We start from the raw sequence: 22896 nt of genomic DNA on the forward strand, positions 1-22896 counted from the left end.
ACCTAATCTCTCCCATATTGTTTTCCAAATTTCCCAGCAGTTTTTGTCAAATAGTGGATTCATGTCCCAAAAGTTGGGCTCTTTGGGTTTATCATACACTGTCTTGCTGACATCATTAACCCCCAGTCTATTCCACTGATCCTCCCTTCTATCTCTTAGCCAGTACCATATTGATTTAATGACTGCTGCTTTATAGTATAGTTTGATATCTGGTACTGCTAGGCCCCCTTCCTTCACATTTTTTTTCATTATTTCCTTTGATATTCTTGATCTTTTGTTATTCCAAATGAAATTTGTTATAGTTTTTCCTAATTCAGTAAAGAAGTTTTTTGGTAATTTGATAGGTATGGCACTAAATAGGTAAATTAATTTGGGTAGAATGGTCATTTTTATTATGTTAGCTCATCCTACCCATGAACAGTTAATGGCTTTCCAATTGTTGAGGTCCAGTTGTATCTGTTTGGAAAGTGTTTTGTAGTTGTTTTCGTATAATAGCTGTGTTTGTTTTGTCAGATTGATTCCCAAGTATTTTATATTGTCTAGGGTGATTTTAAATGGTGTTTCTCTTTCTACCTCTTGCTGTTCTAATGTGTTGGAAATGTATAGAAATGCTGATGATTTATGTGCATTTATTTTGTATCCTGCCACTTTGCTAAAGTTGTTGATTATTTCTACCAGCCTCTTAGTTGATTCTCTAGGATTTTTTAAGTAGACCATCATATCATCTGCAAAGAGTGATAGCTTAGTCTCCTCATTGCCTATTTTGATACCTTCAATTTCTTTTTCTTCTCTAATTGCTATTGCTAGTGTTTCTAGTACTATGTTGAATAACAGAGGTGATAATGGGCATCCTTGTTTCACTCCTGATCTTATTGGGAAGTCTTCTAATTTATCCCCATTGCATATAATGCTTGTTGATGGTTTTAGGTATATATTGTTTATTATTTTTAGGAAGGGTCCTTCTATTCCTATACTTTTCAATGTTTTCAATAGGAATGGATGCTGTATTTTGTCAAAGGCTTTTTCAGCATCTATTGAGATAATCATGTGATTTTTGTTTGTTAGACTGTTGAGAACCCGAGTGATTAATTAAGTTCCTTGAGGGCAGATACCATTTAATTTTTAATCTTTGCATTCCAGTGGCCCACACATAGTAGGTGCTTTATACATACTGGTCAATTTATTAAATTAAATTTAATACTATATTTTACTCACCATTCTAACTTGCTGAAATCTTTTTGCATCCTAATATTCAATATGTAGCATTTGAATGTAATTTTTGAATACTTTACCATTCATTCTTTAACATGACAGGTCTTTTAAGTTCTTCTTTCCTACCCCTTTTTATTGCTTATTCTGATGTGGGCTGATATATCCCACAAACCCTTCCAAGTAGCTGTATGCAATCAAAAGAACAAAAAAATAATAATCTAGTTGATTGGAATGGGGCTACCTTTCATATAAGACATATAAGTTGCTAATATTCACAATTATGAGAAAATTCCTCACATCAATCTTTAGACATAAAGGTCATTGATTGGGTCTATGAACAGCAGGTATATGTCCAGGCACACAGGACTAAGTTCAAACAATGCTCAATTTCCATACTCACTGACTTTCTTAAAAGATCAGAGACAAAAAGACTTGTACAAAAATATTTATAGCTGAGCTTTTTGTGGTGGCAAAAAACTGGAAAAAGAGGGTATGCCCTTTAATTGGGGAATGGCTGAACAAATTGCATTATCTGTTGGTGATGGAATAGTACTGTGCTCAAAAGAATAATTAACTGGAGGAATTCCATGTGAACTGGAATGACCTCCAGGAATTGATGCAGAGTGAAAGGAGCAGAGCCAGAAGAACATTGTACACAGAGACTGACACACTGTGGTAAAATCGAATGTAATGGACTTTTGTCCTAGCAGCAATGCAATGACCCAGGACAATTCTGAGGGATTTATGGAAAAGAACACTACCTACATTCAGAGGAAGAACTACAGGAGTAGAAAAAAACAGAAGAAAAAGAACTGCTTGAACACATGGGTTGATGAGGACATGATTAGGGATGTAGGCTCAAATCACACCAATGCAACTATCAATAATACGGAAATAGTTCTTGATAGATGACACAAGTTAAAACCAGTGGAAATTTGCGTCGGCTATGGTGGGGAGGGGCTTGGGGGGACAAAGGGGAAAGTAAGAACATGAATCATGTAACCATGGAAAAGTTTTCTAAAAAATAAAAATTTAAAAAAAAAAAAAAAAAGGGTTAAGAGTAGAAAAGATAACACTTGACTGAAATTTGCCCCAGGGTATTTCACATATCATTAGTATCCCATTTATACTGAGATTTGCTTGTCCTACTCCCCAGTAAGCAAACTGGAGTGATCCCTGGGTAAAGTGATTATCAGTTCCCTGGAGACTAAGGGCAACAACTACCCAAACAAATGATCCCCTTCCTTAGTTACTAATCAAGATTAAAAGCATTCCTGAAAAACCCTTACCCACCCTCTCCCTCTCTTTCACCTTGGCCACTTTACCTTACTTACTCTGCTGGTTGGCTGTTTACAGCCACTCTGTAACTCTATTCCCTTATAAAACAGCTTGTTTCCTCAAAATGGAGTCAGTTTGAGCCATCAATCAATTCCTTGGACCAGACCCAAACACTTTGCCCTACATCATTTCTGGGATCCAACACGGGGAAATTAGTCTTCTGCTGTCATTGGTTTGACTTGCTCCATCTCAAGGTAGGCTTGCCTCAGCTCCTCCAGCTTACTACTCCTTACTTTAGGGCTTTTCCCATTCAGCTCTGAGTACTTGAGCTTAGCTGAAACACTGGATTGGGTCTTCTCCACAGATAAGTTCTGACAGGTGGGGGATACTCTATGGGAATTCCAAGTTTGGAGCCACAGCAAGAATTTGTCCATTGCTGCGCCAGGGCAGACTGCTTCTATGCCCATTTTCAGGCTAGGTAGAACTCATTCTGCTTCTGTGCCTGGGTTTTTTTTTTCTACTCCCTTCTACTATTTCCTGTTTTGGAGGCCTTGGCAAACAGTCCCTGTACCCTTCTCCCTATCTTTCACTACAGGTCAGGCTTCTTCAATCCCACAGGACAACTCACTAGGTTGTCTCCTTTTTAACTGGAAAAAAACGGAATAGCTAAGAAAGAATGCATGACTGCAATATCTCCTAGAATTTGGCGTATGGAAGGTAAATGGGACCCTAAATTATAATAAGTTATAATACTTTCCTGCAATTAGATTTATTTTGCAAGAGAAAGAGGAAATAGACAGAAATCTCTTACATTCTAGCTTTCACATGACACTAGCATAGGACTCAAAACTCAAGAGAACAACTACGGATGTGCTTTGCCAGGATGGATTTCTCCCCAGACAACACTCCACTCCCATCTCCTAGATGAACCCCTCCTAAACCCTCCAGCAAAATCTTCCCTGTCAGCCCATTGCCCTCCTCACTCAGGCCCTCCCCTCTCTACTCTATCCACCACTCCCACAGTCACTGCTACCCAGTCCTTACTATACCATAGAGTAGTGTCCAATGTGCAGCTTTGGCTAAAGACCCTACAACCCTTTGTACCCTTCAGAGAAGTGGCAACAGGAAAGGAGATGGTACAGGTTCAGGTCCCCTCCTCCATGTTCTCCCAGATCAAGGTGAAATTTGGAAGGTTTTCTGAGAGTCCCACCAAGTTCCTAGAGGGATTTAAGTCAGGGGGATCGAAGTTTGACCTGTTCTGGGCAGATTTAGACTTCATTATTTCCTCTTGCTGTACCATAGATAAAAAAAAAAAAAATGGAGGATTTAGGAACTAGCCCAGAAAGTGGGGGATGGCATAGCTGAAACTAATGCAGAAGACAGATTTCCAGTGGGGGTTGTTGCCATTCCAGTGGCTGACCCCTATTGGGATCATCAATCAAATCAAGATGGAGAAAAAAGAGACCACATGATAAGGTACCCCACTGAAGGCATGCAACAGGTAATGATGAAGCAGGTTAATCATAAGAAACTCAAGAAAGTTATCCAGTCCTGTTTTAGAGCAGGCTGGTAGAAGCCATAAAAGAGTATATAAATATGAAACTTGAAATGCCAGAGGACATAAATTATCCTTATTATGCATTTTACTGGACAGCTAGCCTCAGATACTCACAGGAAACTACAAAAGTTAAACATGGGACCATGGACTCTCCCTCTCCCCATCCCAACTGCTTGATGTGGCCTTTAAAGATTTTAACAACAGGGATCTGGCAAAGGTTGAGAAGGACTGTGAGGTTTGAGCCTATAGCAAAGAACAGGTAGAGATTGCAGCTGCCATCTCTACCAACCAAGAAGGGAACCCCTGAGAGACTGGCTCATGCTTCACGCTTGATAAGAAGGGCCACTGGTAAAGAAACTGCCCACCAAAGTATAATCTACCCAGGACCTATCCCACTTGTGGATAGAATGGAAACAGGACTGCCCAGGTAGAGCCACGAACTAATTCCCTGCCCTCCAGTCTCCTTAGGACTCTGAGTGATGAGGCCCAGAGGTTGGATCAACTCCCTCCCTTCTCCATCACTATAGCCGAATTCAGGGTTGCAATAGATATGGCAGATAAATGTATCATCTTATAGATACAGGAGTCACTTACTCTGTCCTACCTCAGTTCTCAGATCCCACTATGAGAAAGTGTCTATTGTGATTGGACACCAGGAAGATGATAATTCATACCAAATGACCCCAAAACAGCATATTTTAAGTGGAGCTCGCCCCCGAACTACTGAGGGTGCTAATGCCCCTGGAGGGAGGACGGGGGTAAGGAGCCCAAGCATCTTTATGAAAGTGCAACGGGGGGCAAAGGGCCTTGGAATCAAAAAGGGAAACCTTTGACTTTCCAGACCCTGATGCTTTAATGCCAATTATCCCTATACATCCCCCCCCAAATAGTAAGGAACCTCAAGGAACCCTAAAAGTGGGAAATTCATATTATAATTGTCTTTTGGATTCAGGAGCATCAGGGGATAGGCTTTGGGGGTCCTTATGCAGCCCTTGGAACTGTCCTCTAGGCATCACATAGTTGGGATGGAGGGGCACCAGCAAAGGTATTTAGAAACCTATCCACTCCCCTGCCAGTTCTGAGGATCTCCTATCCAGTACAGCTTTTTGGTAATCATTCCTACCCAGTCCCCTTTGGTAGGAAGAGGCATTATGCTAAAAACAGGGACACAATTCAGCCTTGCTGGAGGTTCCTCCTGTGCTGGCACCATCACACTCTTTGATGAACCTTTAAGCAGTCTCCTCCACATTTCCACCTCTGTATGGGAGAAGATCAATCCCCAAGTCTAGGACATGGGAGTCCCTAAAAGGGCAACCCATGCAGATCCCATGATTGTCCACATGAAAGATCCTAGCAAATTCCTGCATAGGATGCGATTCTATATCTACCCAGAGGCAAAAGCAGGACTATAGCCTTTGAAAGACAAGTTTCTTCAGCATGGGTTTCTGGTATCTACCCATTCTCCCTATAACATGCGCATCCTCCCTATAAAAAAAGGGGGCGGGGGTAGGGGAGGAAATATTGGATGGTCCAGAATTTAAGGGCTATCAATTGAGGCTATAATCACTATCCACACCTACACAATACTAGCCCAGATCCCTGTAGTCACAACTTTAGACCTCAAGGTTATCTGTTTTTGTGTTCCCTTACACAAGGACTCTCAGTTCTTTTTTTTTTTTTTTTTTTTGAGTGGGTATAGCCAGCCAACCCCCTCCCACAACAATAAACACAGCCGGTCCTTCTCTAAGGATTTAGGGAAAGCCTCCATCTATCTGGCAATGCCCTTAGAAAGAATCTAAGGTACTTATACCTCAACAACAGTATGACCACCCAATATGAAGATGACATCCTTATCTGCAGCCCTGACTTTTGAGTCTTCACATATTGACACTATCAAGACCTTAAACTTTCTGAGAGAAAGGGGATCCAAAGTCTCATTAAAAGAGATCCAGATTTCTTGACCAATACCAAGGGCATGAACTAACTCCCACTTCCTGATTTCTAACAAGGGAAAGAAAGGAGGCTATTCTTTCCATCCCTGCCCCAATGGGGGAAAAAGTTCCAAAACTTAGGATCTTTCTAGATATGGCAGACTTCTGCAGGATCTGGATCCCTAACTTCGGCATAACTGCCAAGTCACTGTATAAAGCAACTACAGGATCTGATTCCCAAGCCTCTGCTCTGGGGACCTGATCAGCAAACTGCCATCAATACTTTAAAGGCCAAATTTATATCTACCCCAGCATTAGTTTTACCCAACCTTGATAAGCTGTTCTATTTGTCAATTCTGGAGAGAAGGGGATATGCTTTGGGGGTCCTTATGCAGACCTTGGAACTGTCCTGTAGCCTACTTTTCTAAGCAGCTAGACACAAGTAGCTCAGGGATGGCCTCCCTGTTTGGGAGCAGTTGCAGACACTGCCATGATACCGGAGGAAGCTGCCAAACTGATTGTTGAGCAGTCCCTTGAGGTTCAGACCCTGCATTGGGTCCAGTGTACTTGAAACAAAAGGCCACAGGAGGTTGACCAGTGGCAGACAGACAAAGTGCCAAGCCTTGCTCCTAGACACACCTGACCTAACCTTGAAAGTATGCCACTCCTTGGCCTACTATCAGATTGTTTTCTTTCCTAGACTAAGTATGCAATGCACATAGTTCTCCCTTCTCTTATTTCCATCCTTACAAATGTTGGAATACCTCAATGGATCCAAAATGCCATCTTCCAGCTCTCTAGGACTGTGTCTCATGGTGAGAAACTTACCTCTGCTGGGTAACCCAGTAACCTCTGGGACTTCCTTAAGTCTTCCCTTCCCTCGGGTACCTGTGGTATTCCTTCATACACACTGCTTCTTTAGCTATTTGGTCCTTGCCTGTTAAGTTGCTTTGTTAAAATTGTGGCCTCTTGACTTTCCCAGTTCCAGTTCCAGGTGGTGGCTACAAGTATACCCCCAACCACTGGACCTTGCCTCCTACTCCAAGAAGCCTTGTTACGACCCCAGGCCCACCTGGTAATACAGGATTCCATGCTCATTCCTGACCATGCACCCCTGACAAGAAGTAGTAGTTTCAGAAGCCTGACCTTTGCCCCTGTTGTGGGCCCTATGTTATTTGGAGTGAGGAATGATATGAGCTGAAATGTTCCACAAACACTTCCAAGAGGCTGAACACAATCAAAAGAACACAGAACCAATAACTAGTTGATTAGAACTTTTCAAATAAGACATATGAGTTGCTCAGATTTACAATTATGAGAAAACTTCTCGAATCAATCTTTAGATATAATCTTTGTCATTGGCTGTGTCTATGAATAGCAAATAAAGGTGGTTCAGTTCCCCAGTCACACCAGGACTAGGTTCAAACAATTTTCAATTTCCACACTCACTGCCTTCCTTAGAATCTGCACAAAAAAGAACAACATTTGACCTAAACTTGCCCTAGGGTATTTAACATTATTAGCATCCAATTTACATTGTATTTAGGTTCCCTCTCCCCCTCCGGGAGCAAACAATTGAGCCCTGAGTAAAGCCAAAAAGACCAAAGAGGACAATGGGTAGTTATTGGAGACACAGGGCAACAACAGTCCAAACAAATGACCCTTTCCTTAATAACTAATCAAGATTAAAACGCATTTCGGAAAACCCCTACACATCACTCTCACATTTTTTCTTTTTCTCTTACTCTTACTTTCACCTTTGCTTGGCTTACCTTACTTACCTATTTTACCTTACTAACTATATTAGCTAGCTAACTGTCTATAGCCACTTTGTTACTACATTCCCTTATAATAAAGCGTGTTTCCTTGAAATGGAGTCAATTTGAGCCATAAACCAATTCCTTGGACAAGACTCAATCACCTTACATGAATTCTACCCCCCAGAGGGCAGCTAGATGGCATAGTGGATAGAATGCCAGGTATAGAATCAGAAAACCTGGGTTCAAATATGAACTCAAGACATTAGCTGTGTGATGCTGGGCAAATCATTTTACCTTGTTTACCCCAGTTTTCTCATCTGTAAAATGAGCTGGGGGCAAAAAAAAACCCCCCAACATTCCATTTGTTGAGAAAACTTTAAATGGGATCACGAAAAGCCAGATGTGAACTAAACACCAACTGGACCTCACACTTCTTTCCTTAGTTCCAATAAAGACGCTTTAAGAGGATTTAGCTGGTTATTTTGATAGTTCAAACCTTAGACATAAATAGTATTTGTCCAAAAATTCTACCACGAAAAACAGTAAGGCAAATAAATCAATATGAAAACTGGAGAGGTCTCACTGTGTAAATATGCAAATAAGTATTATTAGATAAATTTTATATTGCTTTGATGATTTTTTAAAAATACAAGATAAAAATGATATTGCTTTCAGTTTTTAAAGAGTAACTTCCCACGATTTGCAGTACTTATTTAATTCATCATTTTTCTTGCTAATCTTGTAAATGGTTCTTAAAAACAATTATACTGTAAAGCTTACTTAGCTCTTGTTTTTCATTTCTGAATATAAAAAATGGGATTTTAAAAATCTACTGTTTTCAAAGTCTTCCTAAGATTTAGGAAAATCACTAAGGAATATTAAGAAATTCTAATGTGTAGCAGTGAACCAAAATGTTAGGCTGTGGGTCCAACATTAAAAGGCAGATTTTGTCATGACAGAATTGTATGAATTATATTTAAACTTTAAAGGAAATCTTCTAGATTTCTAGAAGTCCAAGTCCAGACTTGGTTCTACTAATAGACATTCTTGAATAACTTCTTTTTTTCAGGGTTCCTGATCCACAGAAGAGGGCAGATTACCACTATTACCAGGCTCCTTCAGTTTAAGAGTGTAAAGGATGGCACCTTTGAGTAACAAAACGCTTCCTTTTCAGGCTCATCTTGAAATAATTCTTTCATTTATTTTTCTCAAATACACCTTTGGGGTGAGTTTGGAATTTGGAAGGTTCTGATCACTATTAATATTAGATTTCTTTCTAGCACCATACATTCATGCATCTGAAACCCAGAAATTTATCTCCATATGTTCAAGACTTTAAGCAGTCATTTTATTTCAACTACAGATAAACGAACAACCAAAATAGTAAACATAAACAAAAGTATAGGATACGGAAGCATTTGAAATAGCTTCAAGTCACCTTACTCCCTATATTAATCTCTAAGAGACAAAATTTCTAGAATAGAAAGGACTAAATCTTCTCCCTCCTCTCCTCCCCTAATCAGAATTCTACCTAACTTTGGAAAATTACAAGTGTACTTGCAAAATTCTGTCCTCTGAGTCTTGAAGTCTTTTCTCTTTGGTGATAACTTTGGAACACCTGTCCCAAGAGAAACTGGCTAAAACTTAGTCTGGATTTAATCCTTAGCCTGGCTACTACAAGGCAAGGGTATCTTCTTCTAGCTAAAACTGGCGTAGAACATTACAGAATGCAGGCAAAATAGTTTAGGATGCCTTGACTCCCTCCCTTCGGCCCTCCGCTGAAAGAAACGAGGTATGGGTCACTGCTTCAGCCCAGAGGCAGGCCTCCCTCCGAAACCCTTACCAGGTCAGTACAGGAGACCCCTCGCCAGAGGCGGACTACGTAAGGAGCCAGGCTGCGGCACGGGGACCGCCCCTAGGCCGGGCTATGACGCGGGAAAGGCCTATCTCTGGGCAGGCGACTGCCTGATACTCCCCAGGGCCTGATTTACCTCGGCATCTTCTTTGGACTGTGGTAGGGTGGGAAACTCCAACTTTACGTCCTCCATTGCCCCAGCTAGCTGGTTGGTGTAGTCTAGAGGGCCAGCTGGAGGTCCGGCCCGTAGCCCTCAGGCAAGTTGTGGGACTGCAAGCGGCAGCTGTAGCAGACAAGGGGGCCGGGGATAGGAGGGATGCAGGCTGGCTACTGACACACGAAGGCCACTAATTCCCGGCGACTCCGGTGGCGGCGACGACGGGGCAGCTGAGCGTTGGGTGGCTCGTGCTCCGCCGCCATGCTGTTCCTCACCCCCACCCCGCCCCTTTAGCCTCTCGCACTACTAAGCAGTACGGTTCAGTTCACCCTGGCAGAGGAAGAGCTCTAGACCGCCCTACGCCCTCCCTCCTCCTGCCCAACCAACGCGGGACCACGTAAAGGGTTGCCCTACCCTCCCGCCGTCAAGTGTCACTGCGCCGGCCGTGGCCACGCCCCTCCCCTGGTTCAGCCAGCGGAGCTGACGTAAAGACGCGGGCACTTCCTCCTGCCGCGTGCTGCATCTGTTGCTGCTGTCTAGCCACTGGACTCGGGAAATAGGTCTCAGACAAAGCTAGGCCAGGCTGGATCCCACTTCTCAGCCAAGGAATACGAAGTTCCGTTTACGTAATTGCTTTGCGTAAAGAAGGTGGTCACCCGAATAGCTGGCCGTTTGTTAAAATACCACACCACAGGATGACCTCTAACAAATGGGAAAATTGAGGCAATTTAAGGTGAATCTTGATATTTTTAATAATGTCCTTTGTGCTGATGGCTTCACCTGCCTCCCGCCTTGTGTTTACACTTATGAAATGGGCATTCTAGTGTTTCCATGAGTACAAAAAAAAAAAACAAAAACAACCCTAACGCATTTTTATTAACGTTAGCATAGGCAGCATGGTGTAGTGGAGAGGGCTGACCTGAACCATCTCTTAAACATATATAGTCTTTATGGACCTAGTACAAGCCAGTTATAGTTTCAAAGGCATCAAACAACTAAGACCATATATTTTGAAGTAGGTGCCAGATCTACTTTGGTAAATGAAGTTCCTCTACTAGCTCTGTACAAAAATGAAATAGGCCTAAATTGTACACCTCCCAAAAATAAATCCACACTACTCAGATGTCATATAACATCAAAACTTTCCATAGTTTAAAAAAATCTAGCATAAAGTAAGGATCAGCATAATTTTGAGGAAAGGGTTTAGGGAACTGCAGCCAAGGAAAGCCCTCTAACCAATGTTGATTTGCAACTGTTCCATATTTTCTAATCTCAGATTTCATTATGAAGTGGCCCTTCAGGCCTTGAAGTTTTGTGACTAACCTCTGGTCTGATTCCTGATTAACATTTTTTTTCCTATCATGCCTATATCTTTTCTGCCTTTTTTGTTAAAAATTTATATTCATTAACCTGTGACTAAAGAAAAATTAAATACTATATTTCCCTCAGTTACAGACAAAGGTAGCAAGTAATTTAACAGAGGAAAAAAATATTAAGATTACAGTCAGTTTATATTTGCAAAGAATCTTATTTAGTCATGATATTTTCCAGGAGTCCAAAAGTGACTTGCATAACATTAAACCAGTAACAAAGGATACTTGATCTTTTCCTAGTTTTAACTAGAAAATAATACTGAGATAATTTAACAAGTTACCAAAACAATAAGTAGCTATGACATCATTGGGTAAATGGTAAAAACCTTTTAATAATTGCTAATTCACAAAGAACACCTGATTAAAGGGGAGATTTTTAAGGATGTATTTATACATATCCAGAATGACCTGACTTCAGTCTCAAAACACATTTCAGTGGTTAAAAAGGTCCAACACCACAAGAGGCAATCTTGTCCTACCCCCTCCCAGTCAACTATAGCCCCAAGGCTGTCCCAGAATTGGGGAATAATACAGAACTGGTAAGAACTGCCATAGTCAGGGATAACTTGCTCTCCTCTTTCCTTTTCATTTTCACCCAGCCTGTTTGACTCAAAGAATTTAAATATGGGAGTAAATTCTTATTTCTTCTGATGAAATGGGGAACTGCATCTAAACCAGTATATCCTATAAATTTACCTTGCTTCTATTCTCTGCAGTCCCCAGGCACTGTCAGTTCAATTAGCTAAGGCTCTTTGAGCCTTGAAACCAGGCCTACTATTGCACTTAGGTCTTCATGACCTTTCAACCTGGAGCTGAATTTATGTATTCTCTGACAGATTGTATTAGTTTTACAATTTGTATCATCATATAATAAATAGTACTTAATGTATTTTCATCCATTCACACATTAACTACACCAGGACTCAGGCTAATTTAGTCATTTAGGTTTAAGATTGAAGTAAAATAAGATACTTGCAAAAACATCTGACAGTCTTGGCTGAAGGAAATTTAGAGCAGAAAAAGGATATTCAATAAGGAAACAGAACTGATTAAGCTTAGTTTTACTGCCTTTTTGTGGCTCACGATGATCTGAGGACAGAAGCCTGAGGAAGGTCTCTGTACCTTTTAAGGAAAATCTAGCCTTTGGATGAGTAGGGCCTTAAAGACATTGCTCCTAACGCAAGTATTCATTTTAATTAAACAAATTACCATCAATACAGTCTTGGGAATACAAATGATTTGTTTTAGGAAATATATCTATAAAATTGTTAAGTGGTTTGTAGTTTAAGCAGTCCCAATCTGTTTTCTACCCTTTCTGCCACTATGTATGTATAGAAGCTGTGATCACAGAATAAGTGTTAGAAAGGATTTTAGAGCTTTTTTAAAAAGGGCAACATTCAGCTAATGCTTGAAGGCTGATTTAGTTTCAGTTAAACTGCAGGTTTGAAATGATGCTAAACTAATGCTCAAAAATTATCACTACTTTTCCTTTTTAAGCCACAGCACTTTTAATCAGTGTCAAGTGACATATTTCCTTATAGCTTTTAATGTTTTATAGGGGGGAGGAATTGTGCAGAAAAAGTCTTTTTGAGCCAAAAGGAGTATTTCCTACACAAGCTGTATCCAATTAGTAGACTGTATTACATTCAAGTAAAATTTTCCACAGTCCAACTACTAGAAAACAAAACAACTTTTAATCTCAGTGGGGGAAAAGAGGGAAAAATAATTAAAACAATGCCTTTCCCCCAATATCAAGTAGATAGTAAAAAGTATTTTTTTAATGGAAGGATACACTATACAAAAACCAGTTGATTTGAGAGGCAAAGTAATGCATTATAATGTAAATAAGAATCCATGATTACTGAAAGGATTTTTTAAATCAACTTTTAAATCAATCAAATTCAAGGAAATTGAGATGGGCTTCCATATATAAAACTTAACAAAGATCCCCCAAAACTGTGACAAATGTACTCGTGGCCAAGGCTACTATGTAAGAGGAATGAATCAAACAAATTTTATTCAACTCTTTGGGATGAAGAAAACAAGTGAAATAATATAAAATGTCATTAAGAAATGTTCTTTTAAAACTGAGACCTAAAGTTTGAATTTCAATGTTTTATAAATTGCTTAACATTAACCATTTTAAAAAACGTTATCTAATTCATATGATTTAATTTACCGCAATAAGTGCAACACTGACAAATGTATAGTCTTTTGGTAGCAGTATTGTACACAGAACTAATGAATTATTACTTTATATGTGATATGCTTTTAATGAGCTCATATCCAATACATACACTGTTTTCCTCAACTTTATTTTTATATTATGCTAATATCTTTCATGAAGTATAACTTAAACAGGTTTATAATCTAGTTTAGATTCCAGCTTCTTAGAATCAGCCACTTTTCTGACTGCTTTCATGAAATCTTCCTGTACTACAAAATCATGATCAGCACGAATTGCAAACATACCTGTGAAGAATAAAGTAACATAATTAATAATTCAGTTATAAGTTATTTCATTTTTATATTTACTTTTTGTGATTAAATTAAAGTTAAAAACTTTTTTAATCAAGAAAAGTCTACCTTTTCTCTTTTTCTTCTCCCATAAAAAAAGGGAATAAAAACAAAGAAAATTCCTGTTCAAAACATCAAATGAAACAAATTGCTGTATAGATGAAAAAAACCAAGTTCTACCAAGAAGTGGGTAGCACATTTCATCAGGAATCCTCTGAAATGGTTATTGTGTTCACCAAAATTCCTAACTCTTTCAAGGCTGTCTTTATAATACTGTTGTTATATTGTGTAAATCATAAATCAGTTCATACATATCTTCCCAGGTTTCCCATCATCCCCCTTTATTATTTCTTTCTGCACATTAGTATTCGATCACACTCATATACCATAATTTGTTTAACCATTTCTCAATTGATGGGTACCCCCCTGAATTTCCAATTCTTTGCCACTGCAAAGAGAGATACTATAAATATTTTTGTACATGTGGGTCCTTTTTCTCCTTCAATACATTCAGAAAATAGAACTAGTAGTGGTATAATTAGGTCAAGTCAAAGGGTATGCACAATTTGTGTGCCATAGTTCCAAATTGTTTTCAAAAATGGTTGGACCATTCACAGCTAAATCAACAATACATAAATGTATTTGTTTTCCCACAGACCCTCTAGCATTGTTACTTTCCTTTTTTGGGAAACTGCCAATCTGATGGTCTGAGTTGTATTTTTTTTTTTTCTTTTAAACCCTTAACTTCTGTGTATTGACTTATAGGTGGAAGAGTGGTAAGGGTAGGCAACGGGGGTCAAGTGACTTGCCCAAGGTCACACAGCTGGGAAGTGTCTGAGGCCGGATTTGAACCTAGGACCTCCTGTCTCTAGGCCTGGCTCTCAATCCACTGAGCTACCCAGCTGCCCTCTGAGTTGTTTTAATTTGCATTTCTAAAATTATTAATGATTTAGAATATTTCATATGGCTATTGATAGCCTGAATGTTTTTTAAATTTCCAGTTTATATCCTTTTATCATTCATTATCAATTGGGAAATGCAATATAAGCATTTTTACAAAATCCTGGAAGCCAGAAGGAAACTTAGGTCATCTAATTCAAGCTCCTCACTGTACAGGTCAAATGCTATTTGAGTTTTACCCAATGAAGACTCAAATGATTAGCTTGATTACCACCAACAGGCAGGCTAACTACTATGATTTGCCCAATTAATGTAGTGAAAGAACTATGAGTAACATTCCATGAAACAAAAGATTAAACTACTTAATAAGATAAATATTTTACTGCTCCAGGTGCCTGAATTCATTATTTATAGGCCACACAATGCTAAATCTTACTTCATTTTCAATGTTATTTTTTATTATTTTTTTTTTTTATTAAAAAAAGTCATGTCTTCCTACTCTTTAAAAGTTTTGCATTATTCTGGGACTAATTACTTAACTGGTGGCCTTTCTAGTTTCTTCATTGCTTCTTCCTATGGCTGTCTTCCTATCAGCAATTTAAATGATTATCTGAAACTTTACAAGTTGAAAATGAATCAATTCTATTTGTTAGCAGCCCGGTTGAATTTGTTTACTGATGGAAGAAACTGAGGTTTTAGGATTTTATATACTTAATACTTCATTTACCATAAATGACCATAGTTTAAACAAAAGTATTTTCATGTCAAAATCAAGTATTTTACTTCTGATAAATTTGTGTTCACTTGCTTAAGGCTCATTTTATTTCACATTGTCACATTTTAATCAATCTCATATTCTAGAATACATTTTGATATTTAGTTTTTACCATAAAAAATGATAAAAATAAAAATAGTTTTTACCATAATAAAAACAATGCTTCCCTTCCTTCATCCTCAATTCTTCTCCATAATAGGAGAATACAAAGTTTCCTACTTCTGCATGTATTTTCACGACAGGCAAAATTTGGAGGACTGCTTTAGCTGAGCAACATTTTTAAATGAAATTAACCCTACAATGAAAAAAATGTTGGGCTTGAAGTCAGGAAAGTTGTGTTTTAATCCTGGATCTGACACTAGCTGTATGATTGTAAGTCAGAAAGAGAGCTAAAACAGATACCTTAGAAGTCATCTACTTCAACTCCCACATTTTACAATAGAATAAACTTAAGCCCAGACAGGTTAAGTGCCCTATACTACTCCCCCTCAATACCCACCTCCCCTTTTTAAAGTTCAACTGAAGCATGAATCTGGTCCACTCTTGAATGCGCCTTTGTTTCAAGTGTCTTTATTGTATATATTATATTTAATTAAAGATTCATATTTCCCTATAAAAATTTCCTGTTTTTCAGAGTAAATTATTCTTGATGGTAAGCCTCTAACTGCCTCTGGAATAACATATTCCAAACTTCCCTTTTTTATATAATGGTAGCTTTGTGGTCTTTGTATTTCTTGATTAATTTCTTCTAGTACATATGGTCCTTGTGGCAAGATCATTTGTTTTCTCTGAGGCTTTACATGTTGTTGTAGTTATTTTCTTACAGGTTTGCAGGATTGTACCAGTCTTTTTATTCAGTCCTAGATTAGACAGATGAGCTAATAGCTATTTCTTTTTGGTATTTCTGGTACATTTTTAGGGACTGAGGTTTCTGTAGGGGATTTGTGTTCCTCTAGCTTCAACCATGCAACCGTTTCCCAACTATTCTTGAATTTCTTTCCTAGTTCCTTACTAACATCCTCAGCTCTCTTACCTTTAAAAAACTTTCCCTTGCCTGCCACCTTCTCTATCAGCCTTTACCTCTGTTACCGACATCTACTAACTTTATTTTTTTACCTCTCACCAAACTCCTCAACCTTTGACAATTCAGCAAGAACTTCTTAACACAGAGGCATCATACATATTTATTAATTTTCTTAAAGACCTTATGAAATAATTAGTATTTAAAAAACAAAAAGTGGTAGGACAAAAACAATGGGTAGAGTGAAAATGGGGTCCAAAGCAAGTCAATGCTAGAAATAAAAATAGGATTATCTAATATAACCAGTATTTACTGAAATTTTACATTTAAATTTATAAACTTAAAAAGCAATTTATCATTTTCTAACCTAATGCCCTTCCCCACTGTATCATAAAATGCAAGAATTCATACTTTTATCATTACAAAAACAGAAGATAATGCAATCTGAAGAAATCTCTTACCTGCTTCAGTGCAAACATTTCTCAGATCTGCTCCATTAAAGCCATCTGAGAGCTTCACAATTGCTTCATAATCTAGTCATAAAGAATATAGGAAATTAAGTTTATATTCCATCTCATCCCAATGCTGAAAAATTAGACTGAATGTCCTCTTTTGAAATTAATAAATCATTTTTATTAACATGCCATAAGAATATTGAAAATTAACAAGTTTTTATCTTGGATACCAATTTTAAAAATGCAGATCAACAGTAACAGGTTTTAAATCAGAAAATAAAGTAACTTCCATAAATATAACTTATTTCAATATATTGATTTGTACAGTTTCTCAGTGCCCCTCATCACTGAGAGGTAAAAGAGGTAAAAGAGCCAAGAACTTTGTTAGTACAACTGAGAGAGATGAAGGATGGCTGCATAGATAATAATAGTCACTCAATAGCAACTCAGGGATATGCTATGCCCACTGGCAACAGTGTGTTATTTTGGAGCAGATTTGGTGAAGATTGATAATTCCTATTTAACATCATGACAGTCAAAGACATTATGTTTAACTCTTTAATTGAGATAAAATTTATTCCAACAAGAGTTTTCTGTTCAAATATTTTCATAGCAGTATAGTCAATTCTTCTATTGTTTCAAAAATGAGTTGTTTTGAAAAATGAGAATTTGTTCCAATACAACTGAAATGTTGGGAACATTCTGAGCATAATTCAAACTTCAAGTTTGCTTCTACAAGATTTTTTCCTCATGAAATATGTGAGAATGCAGACAAACACATCACTTCAATACAATTCAAAAGCTGCACTTCTCTACAATTTAAGTCTTCTTCAAGATAAAATATCTTATTATTTTATATCTTCTGGTGCAGTAGGTTGAGAGAAGGCTTGGTCCACACCACCCCCATCTCCAGTGGCTCTGGAGTTGCAGGTATGTTCCTGCTTGCTTGCTCCTGTAGCCTGGGATGAAGTCTGAAAAACACTCTGAGGCTAGATGTGGTCATTGTTTATTTTGTAGTTATACATTTCTTAACCATTTCATTAATATGAAATTGTACCACTGTTATTAGGTTCCTAACTTTATGTCACTGATGAAGTTTTAAAACACTGTTCCCCATGTCCCAGCTTTGTGGTTTTTACTGTACAATTTTATTGAGCAGAGTGCTTTTTCTGGAAATGCAGATGTCAAATTATAGGAGAACTGACTATAAATGCAAAAACTACTAATGTTCTAAAGGTCCAATGACAGGAATTTGTTAAATAGTTGTGATACTTTAATCAATGAAATTTAACGGGGAGAAGGGGGTATTGGAGGGGAATAACATGATCAGACCGACGCTTCAGGAACAATCACTTTAAGCAGCTATGCAGGGGATGGCATGAGAAGAGATTTGAGGCAGGGAGCTCAATTAGGAGAGCACTGAAATAAGGTAAGCTGATAAGGCCCTGAAATAAATTGGTGACTGTGTGAATAAAGAGTTGGATACAAAAAATGTTATGAAGATATGGCAAGATTTGAAAATGAATGACTATGTGGTATGTAGAAGAGTAAGAAGCCGAGGCTAAAGCCAGGTTATAAACCCAGGAGATTGGAAGAATGGTGTTACTACTGACAGGGGAAATATTACCAAAAAGGTAGGCTTCAGGAAAAATATACTAACATATTTCAGACATGATATGAAATGTTTAGTTTAAAATGTCCAACAGGAAGTTAGTGATGTGGGACGAGAAGATACTAAGGCTGGATATATAGATCAAGAGTAATATGTATCAAGATGACTACTAAATCCACGAGAGATAATATCACTAAGAGAAAATTTATAGAAAAAGAAGAGGATACCAGATCCCTTAACAGTTATGGTGCATAACTGAACAATGAGCCAATAAAAGAGACTGAGTAGTCAGAAAGATAGAGAAATAGAAGAATGTCATGAAAACTCAAGAGGAGTGAGAGTATGATAGAGGTAGTGTTCTAAAATGTTGAATGATGCAGAGAGGTAGAGAAAGTAAAGGATTGAGAAAAGGCAATTAGATTTGTCTTAAGAAATAACTAATAACTTTAGAGAAAAAAGATTCAGTTTTAAGTTGGAAGCCAGATTGCAAAGAGTTTAGAAGAGACCAAGAAAATAAGGAGCCTGATGTACAGTTTTTTCTTAGGAATTTGGCTAAGAAAAAAAAGACAGGATATAGGATAATAGCAGGAGTAGATGGAAGGATCTGGAGAACATGTTTAAGGAGAAAGGAATCTTGAGTATGCTCATAGGCAGTATAAACAAGCACGTACAGAGAAACTAACTGGAAGGGAAGTGGGGTTTGAAGAGGTAATCTAGTGAAGATTGGAGGGGATGAGATCAGAACTATCTCTTTATCAGATGCTAAAGAAAAAAGGAGGCCTCTCTCAGTAAAGTATGAGTTTAAAGGGTACAGTGAGAGGTCCTTGGGGAAAAAGAAGTTAATGATCTCACAGGGAGTAGAACAGGGAATCAATTTTGGAAGAATAAAGAATTGTATTGGGCATCTCCTTTCACCCCAGGCTGCAATCATTCTGAACTTCTTTGGCTTCTTCACCATGCCCCTCAAGTTGGGTAGTTTTCCTTCACCCTCCTTGGCATTTTTCAGTCTTCTTTTGTCCCCAATTAAGCTCCTTGAGGACAGGGACAGTCTTTCTTTTTCGTTTTTTGTATTTATATGCCTAAAATGTTTACTATGACTTTGACCTTGCTGTAGCAAGGGCCCATTTGAGGTTACAAAATAAATTTATGATGTAAAGATGAATTTATTAAATGAAGTAGTTACCAAGCAAATTTTATTGGTTGTACTTTATGTCCAAAGTCATTTTTAAAAATTAAAATATCTGATTTTTTAAAAGTACAAATCAAAGTGTTCCAAAACTTTGGAAGCATAGCTTTTTCCCTATGTTATATGGTAACAGAATTTTAGCCAAATATTATCTAGGAGGAAAAAAAGATACAGGCTAAGAATTATAAGCAATAAACCTAATGAGATAAAAGAAAAATCTGAGAGCTAAGGGAAAAGGAAAATGATGGAAATTTATATATTTATAATAAAATATAAATTGATGTTAAAGGAAGCTTTATTTCTAATCATTTTTAAGGCTACATATCTTTATATTTATATCTAGATATATAACAATTAGGCCCAACCTGAAAAAATACCTTAATTTGTAAAACATGAAAAATTAAATTTTAGGTTATTGTCATACCTATTTCACCATGTTTTGTGATAGGACCTGCATGAATCTTCAAAATGTCTAATCTTGCTTGTTCATTTGGCAAATCAATATCTGAAATTAATAAATGTTTGTTAATTTTTTAAAATTTTAAAGAAAAAAGAGAACTATATAAGGAAAAGAAAGGAACATATTTTAAAAAGGAAAAAGCTAATAGTTGAAGCTAACTTACGTATTTTTCTATCTAATCTTCCTGGACGCAACAAAGCAGGATCCAATGTGTCTGGCCTGTTTGTAGCCATGATCATTTTGACTCTGTGTAAAGTATCAAATCCATCCATCTGATTCAGTAACTAAAAACAAATTGCAAATAAGGAATACTTTTTTGGTCATTAAAAAAAAGAAAATGAAACATTTTGATATTTTATTTGCCTGATAGTTTGAAATGTCTTCCTCCAAGCATTGAAGAGTTAAAACGGCATTAGGTCTAAATAGCTATTTACTTACTTATAATAATATGCGAATTTTACAAAGGAGGAAACTTTTTCTTCTTAAAGTATCATGAAAGCAACAGAAAGGCTGATGCTACCATGAAAATTTCTGTCACAGCAAACTTTCATACATACATATAAACCCCTGCATAGGGTTCAAGAATTATAAAACTAGAATTAACATTCTTGATATATATCAGTGCTCAGTTAGATATTTTGATACTCAATTGTAACACTAAAGTGAGTACTAGAGGCAAATTTATATAGGAGACATAAACAAATATTGACTCATTTCTCAGAAAATCTGATATAATCCTTCATATTTATATGAAAATGAATGTATAAAACACCATTTTCCTTCTAAAGGCAGCAGTATACATATTAGAATGGAAAGAAACCAAATATTTATATAGTTGAAAAAATTAAATATTGAGAAGTTTTTCTACAAGCCTTTGTTGAATAAATTTCAGAGTAAGAAAATTACACTTTACAACAATTTTTAAAATAAGTATATAGCACCCAAATTTGTCTATTAACTGATCAGATGGCTAACCATATAAAAACAAATGAAAAATCTGGTCTAAGTTTTAAAACTCAAATTGTTAAGGTACAATTTGTAAATATAAGCTTTCCTCTTGAACAGGTTAAATGCAGCCATACGGTTAGTAATCTATCTTACTGATGTTCAATACTTTGTTTACTTTCTAACTACTAAATCCAAATACCTTTCATTGTCTTTTACACTCAACCTTTCTATAGCAGATGATCCTTTTGACTTTTTCTCCCAAGGAAGAAAAGAATGAAGAAGCCAAAGGAGTTGGCTTGAGAGGCAATGCATACTTGTCTTCTTACCTCTTTAACTGCTCCTTCTATCTTTCTGCCACCCTTTAGGGAGTTGACCTTGTTCTTTTCTCTTTTTTTTCCACTCCTCTCCAGCAATCTCATTTATTCCTATGATTTCAACTACCATTTTTATGAAAATGATCTCTTGATCTAGGAATTACCTCTTCTGAGTTCCAAAAAGATATTTCTAAATATTCACAAGAAATCTTTACCCAACTCTCCTACCAACACAGTCAAAACTTATTATCCTTTTTCCTTTATTTGCTCCAGTCTTGATTTCAATATTTTTGTCAGCATCATCATTTAAAATGTGATAAATATTTGACTCATGATTACTATGTTGGTATATTCCACATTCACAACACCTCTCACATTCATCTCCCTCTGGCATCACCCTAATCCAGACCCTCATAATATGTCTGAGCTATAACAGCAACTTCCTATCAGATCATGTGTATCTTGCAAACAACTCCTCAAACACAAACTTGGCCATATCACTTCTATGCTCAAAAAAATCTTCAGGGGCTTCCCCTTTAAAATATTTCTATTATCACCAGTATTTTTGGTATTCATTTTTACTTCCAATAATGAAGTAGATGGGAAAATTTTTAGTTTAAAAATAACTCAAAAAAATTATAGCTCATTCTTTTGCCACCAATTTGACATCCTAAGATTAAATGTTTTAACCATACAAAATTATCGAAATAGAATCAGACATTCATTGCAAATAAAAACTTGTTTAAAAAAATCAGTTTCAAATTTAAATATTTATATAGGGATTTGAAATCTGCATCGTGTACTCAGTCTTTAAGTGTGGAATTTTAGGAAATTTTAATGGTATTTATTTTAATAATGTAAATAAATAGACTTCCCCATAAGTCTATTTTACAATAAGCCTATTTTACAAAACTTTACCTCCATTAGCGTCCTCTGAATTTCTCTATCAGCTGAAGTACCCTCAGAAAAACGACGGCCACCTAAAGTGAATAAAAGATTTAGAAATTTATACGTATTTTTATTTCCTTTAATCTCTCTCTCTCTCTCTCTCTCTCTCTCTCTCTCTCTCTCTCTCTCTAAAACAGCCAAAGCAGCTAAATATTTAATTCCCCCTATTCTACATAAGAAATAGGGTAGAAAAAAAATCTAATTCCTTCAGAATTTCAATCAAATACTATCAAACTAAGCCTTAAATAAATTTTAACTCAATTCATCTTACCAATAGCATCGATTTCATCCATGAAAATGATGCATGGTTGGTGATCCCTGGCATAATTAAACATTTCTCTGATCAAACGAGCACTTTCACCAATGTACTTGTCTACAATTGAACTGGATACAACCTGATGAAAACACAAAGTAAAGTACAAAATAATAAAAGTACAAAAAAATTTTCACTGCAAAGACCATACAAATTATGAAGCATTTCCTTTACCTTTAAAAAATTGCAATCCAGTTGGCTAGCAACAGCTCTTGCCAAGAGTGTTTTTCCTGTTCCTAGGAAGGACATTTAGAAGGCCTCTGTTAGCTGTGACTTTAATAAACTTGCTAAATCCTACATATTACAACATTCAATTTTTCATT

The 22896-nt window shown here is 37.0% G+C and overlaps 2 protein-coding genes across 2 annotated transcripts in view; both read right to left on the minus strand.

Annotated features, from left to right (window-relative positions):
• The window catches only part of STYX (serine/threonine/tyrosine interacting protein), a 44249-nt gene extending 34225 nt beyond the window's left edge, over positions 1 to 10024 (minus strand). The window contains exon 1 of the mRNA XM_044664715.1: positions 9731 to 10024. Coding sequence (XP_044520650.1) covers positions 9731 to 9787 — 57 coding nt within the window. The 5' untranslated portion in view covers positions 9788 to 10024. The remainder of the gene's footprint in view (positions 1 to 9730) is intronic.
• Positions 10025 to 13108: 3084 nt separating this feature from the next.
• PSMC6 (proteasome 26S subunit, ATPase 6) overlaps positions 13109 to 22896 on the minus strand; it is a 29158-nt gene continuing 19370 nt past the window's right edge. The window contains exons 8-14 of the mRNA XM_044664716.1: positions 22748 to 22809; positions 22532 to 22655; positions 22231 to 22292; positions 20214 to 20334; positions 20015 to 20095; positions 16799 to 16870; positions 13109 to 13596 (exon numbers count right to left, since the gene is read on the minus strand). Of these exons, the coding sequence (XP_044520651.1) occupies positions 13478 to 13596; positions 16799 to 16870; positions 20015 to 20095; positions 20214 to 20334; positions 22231 to 22292; positions 22532 to 22655; positions 22748 to 22809 (641 nt within the window). The 3' untranslated portion in view covers positions 13109 to 13477. The remainder of the gene's footprint in view (positions 13597 to 16798; positions 16871 to 20014; positions 20096 to 20213; positions 20335 to 22230; positions 22293 to 22531; positions 22656 to 22747; positions 22810 to 22896) is intronic.

Source organism: Gracilinanus agilis, chromosome 2, assembly GCF_016433145.1.
Source record: "Gracilinanus agilis isolate LMUSP501 chromosome 2, AgileGrace, whole genome shotgun sequence".
NCBI lineage: Eukaryota > Metazoa > Chordata > Mammalia > Didelphimorphia > Didelphidae > Gracilinanus > Gracilinanus agilis.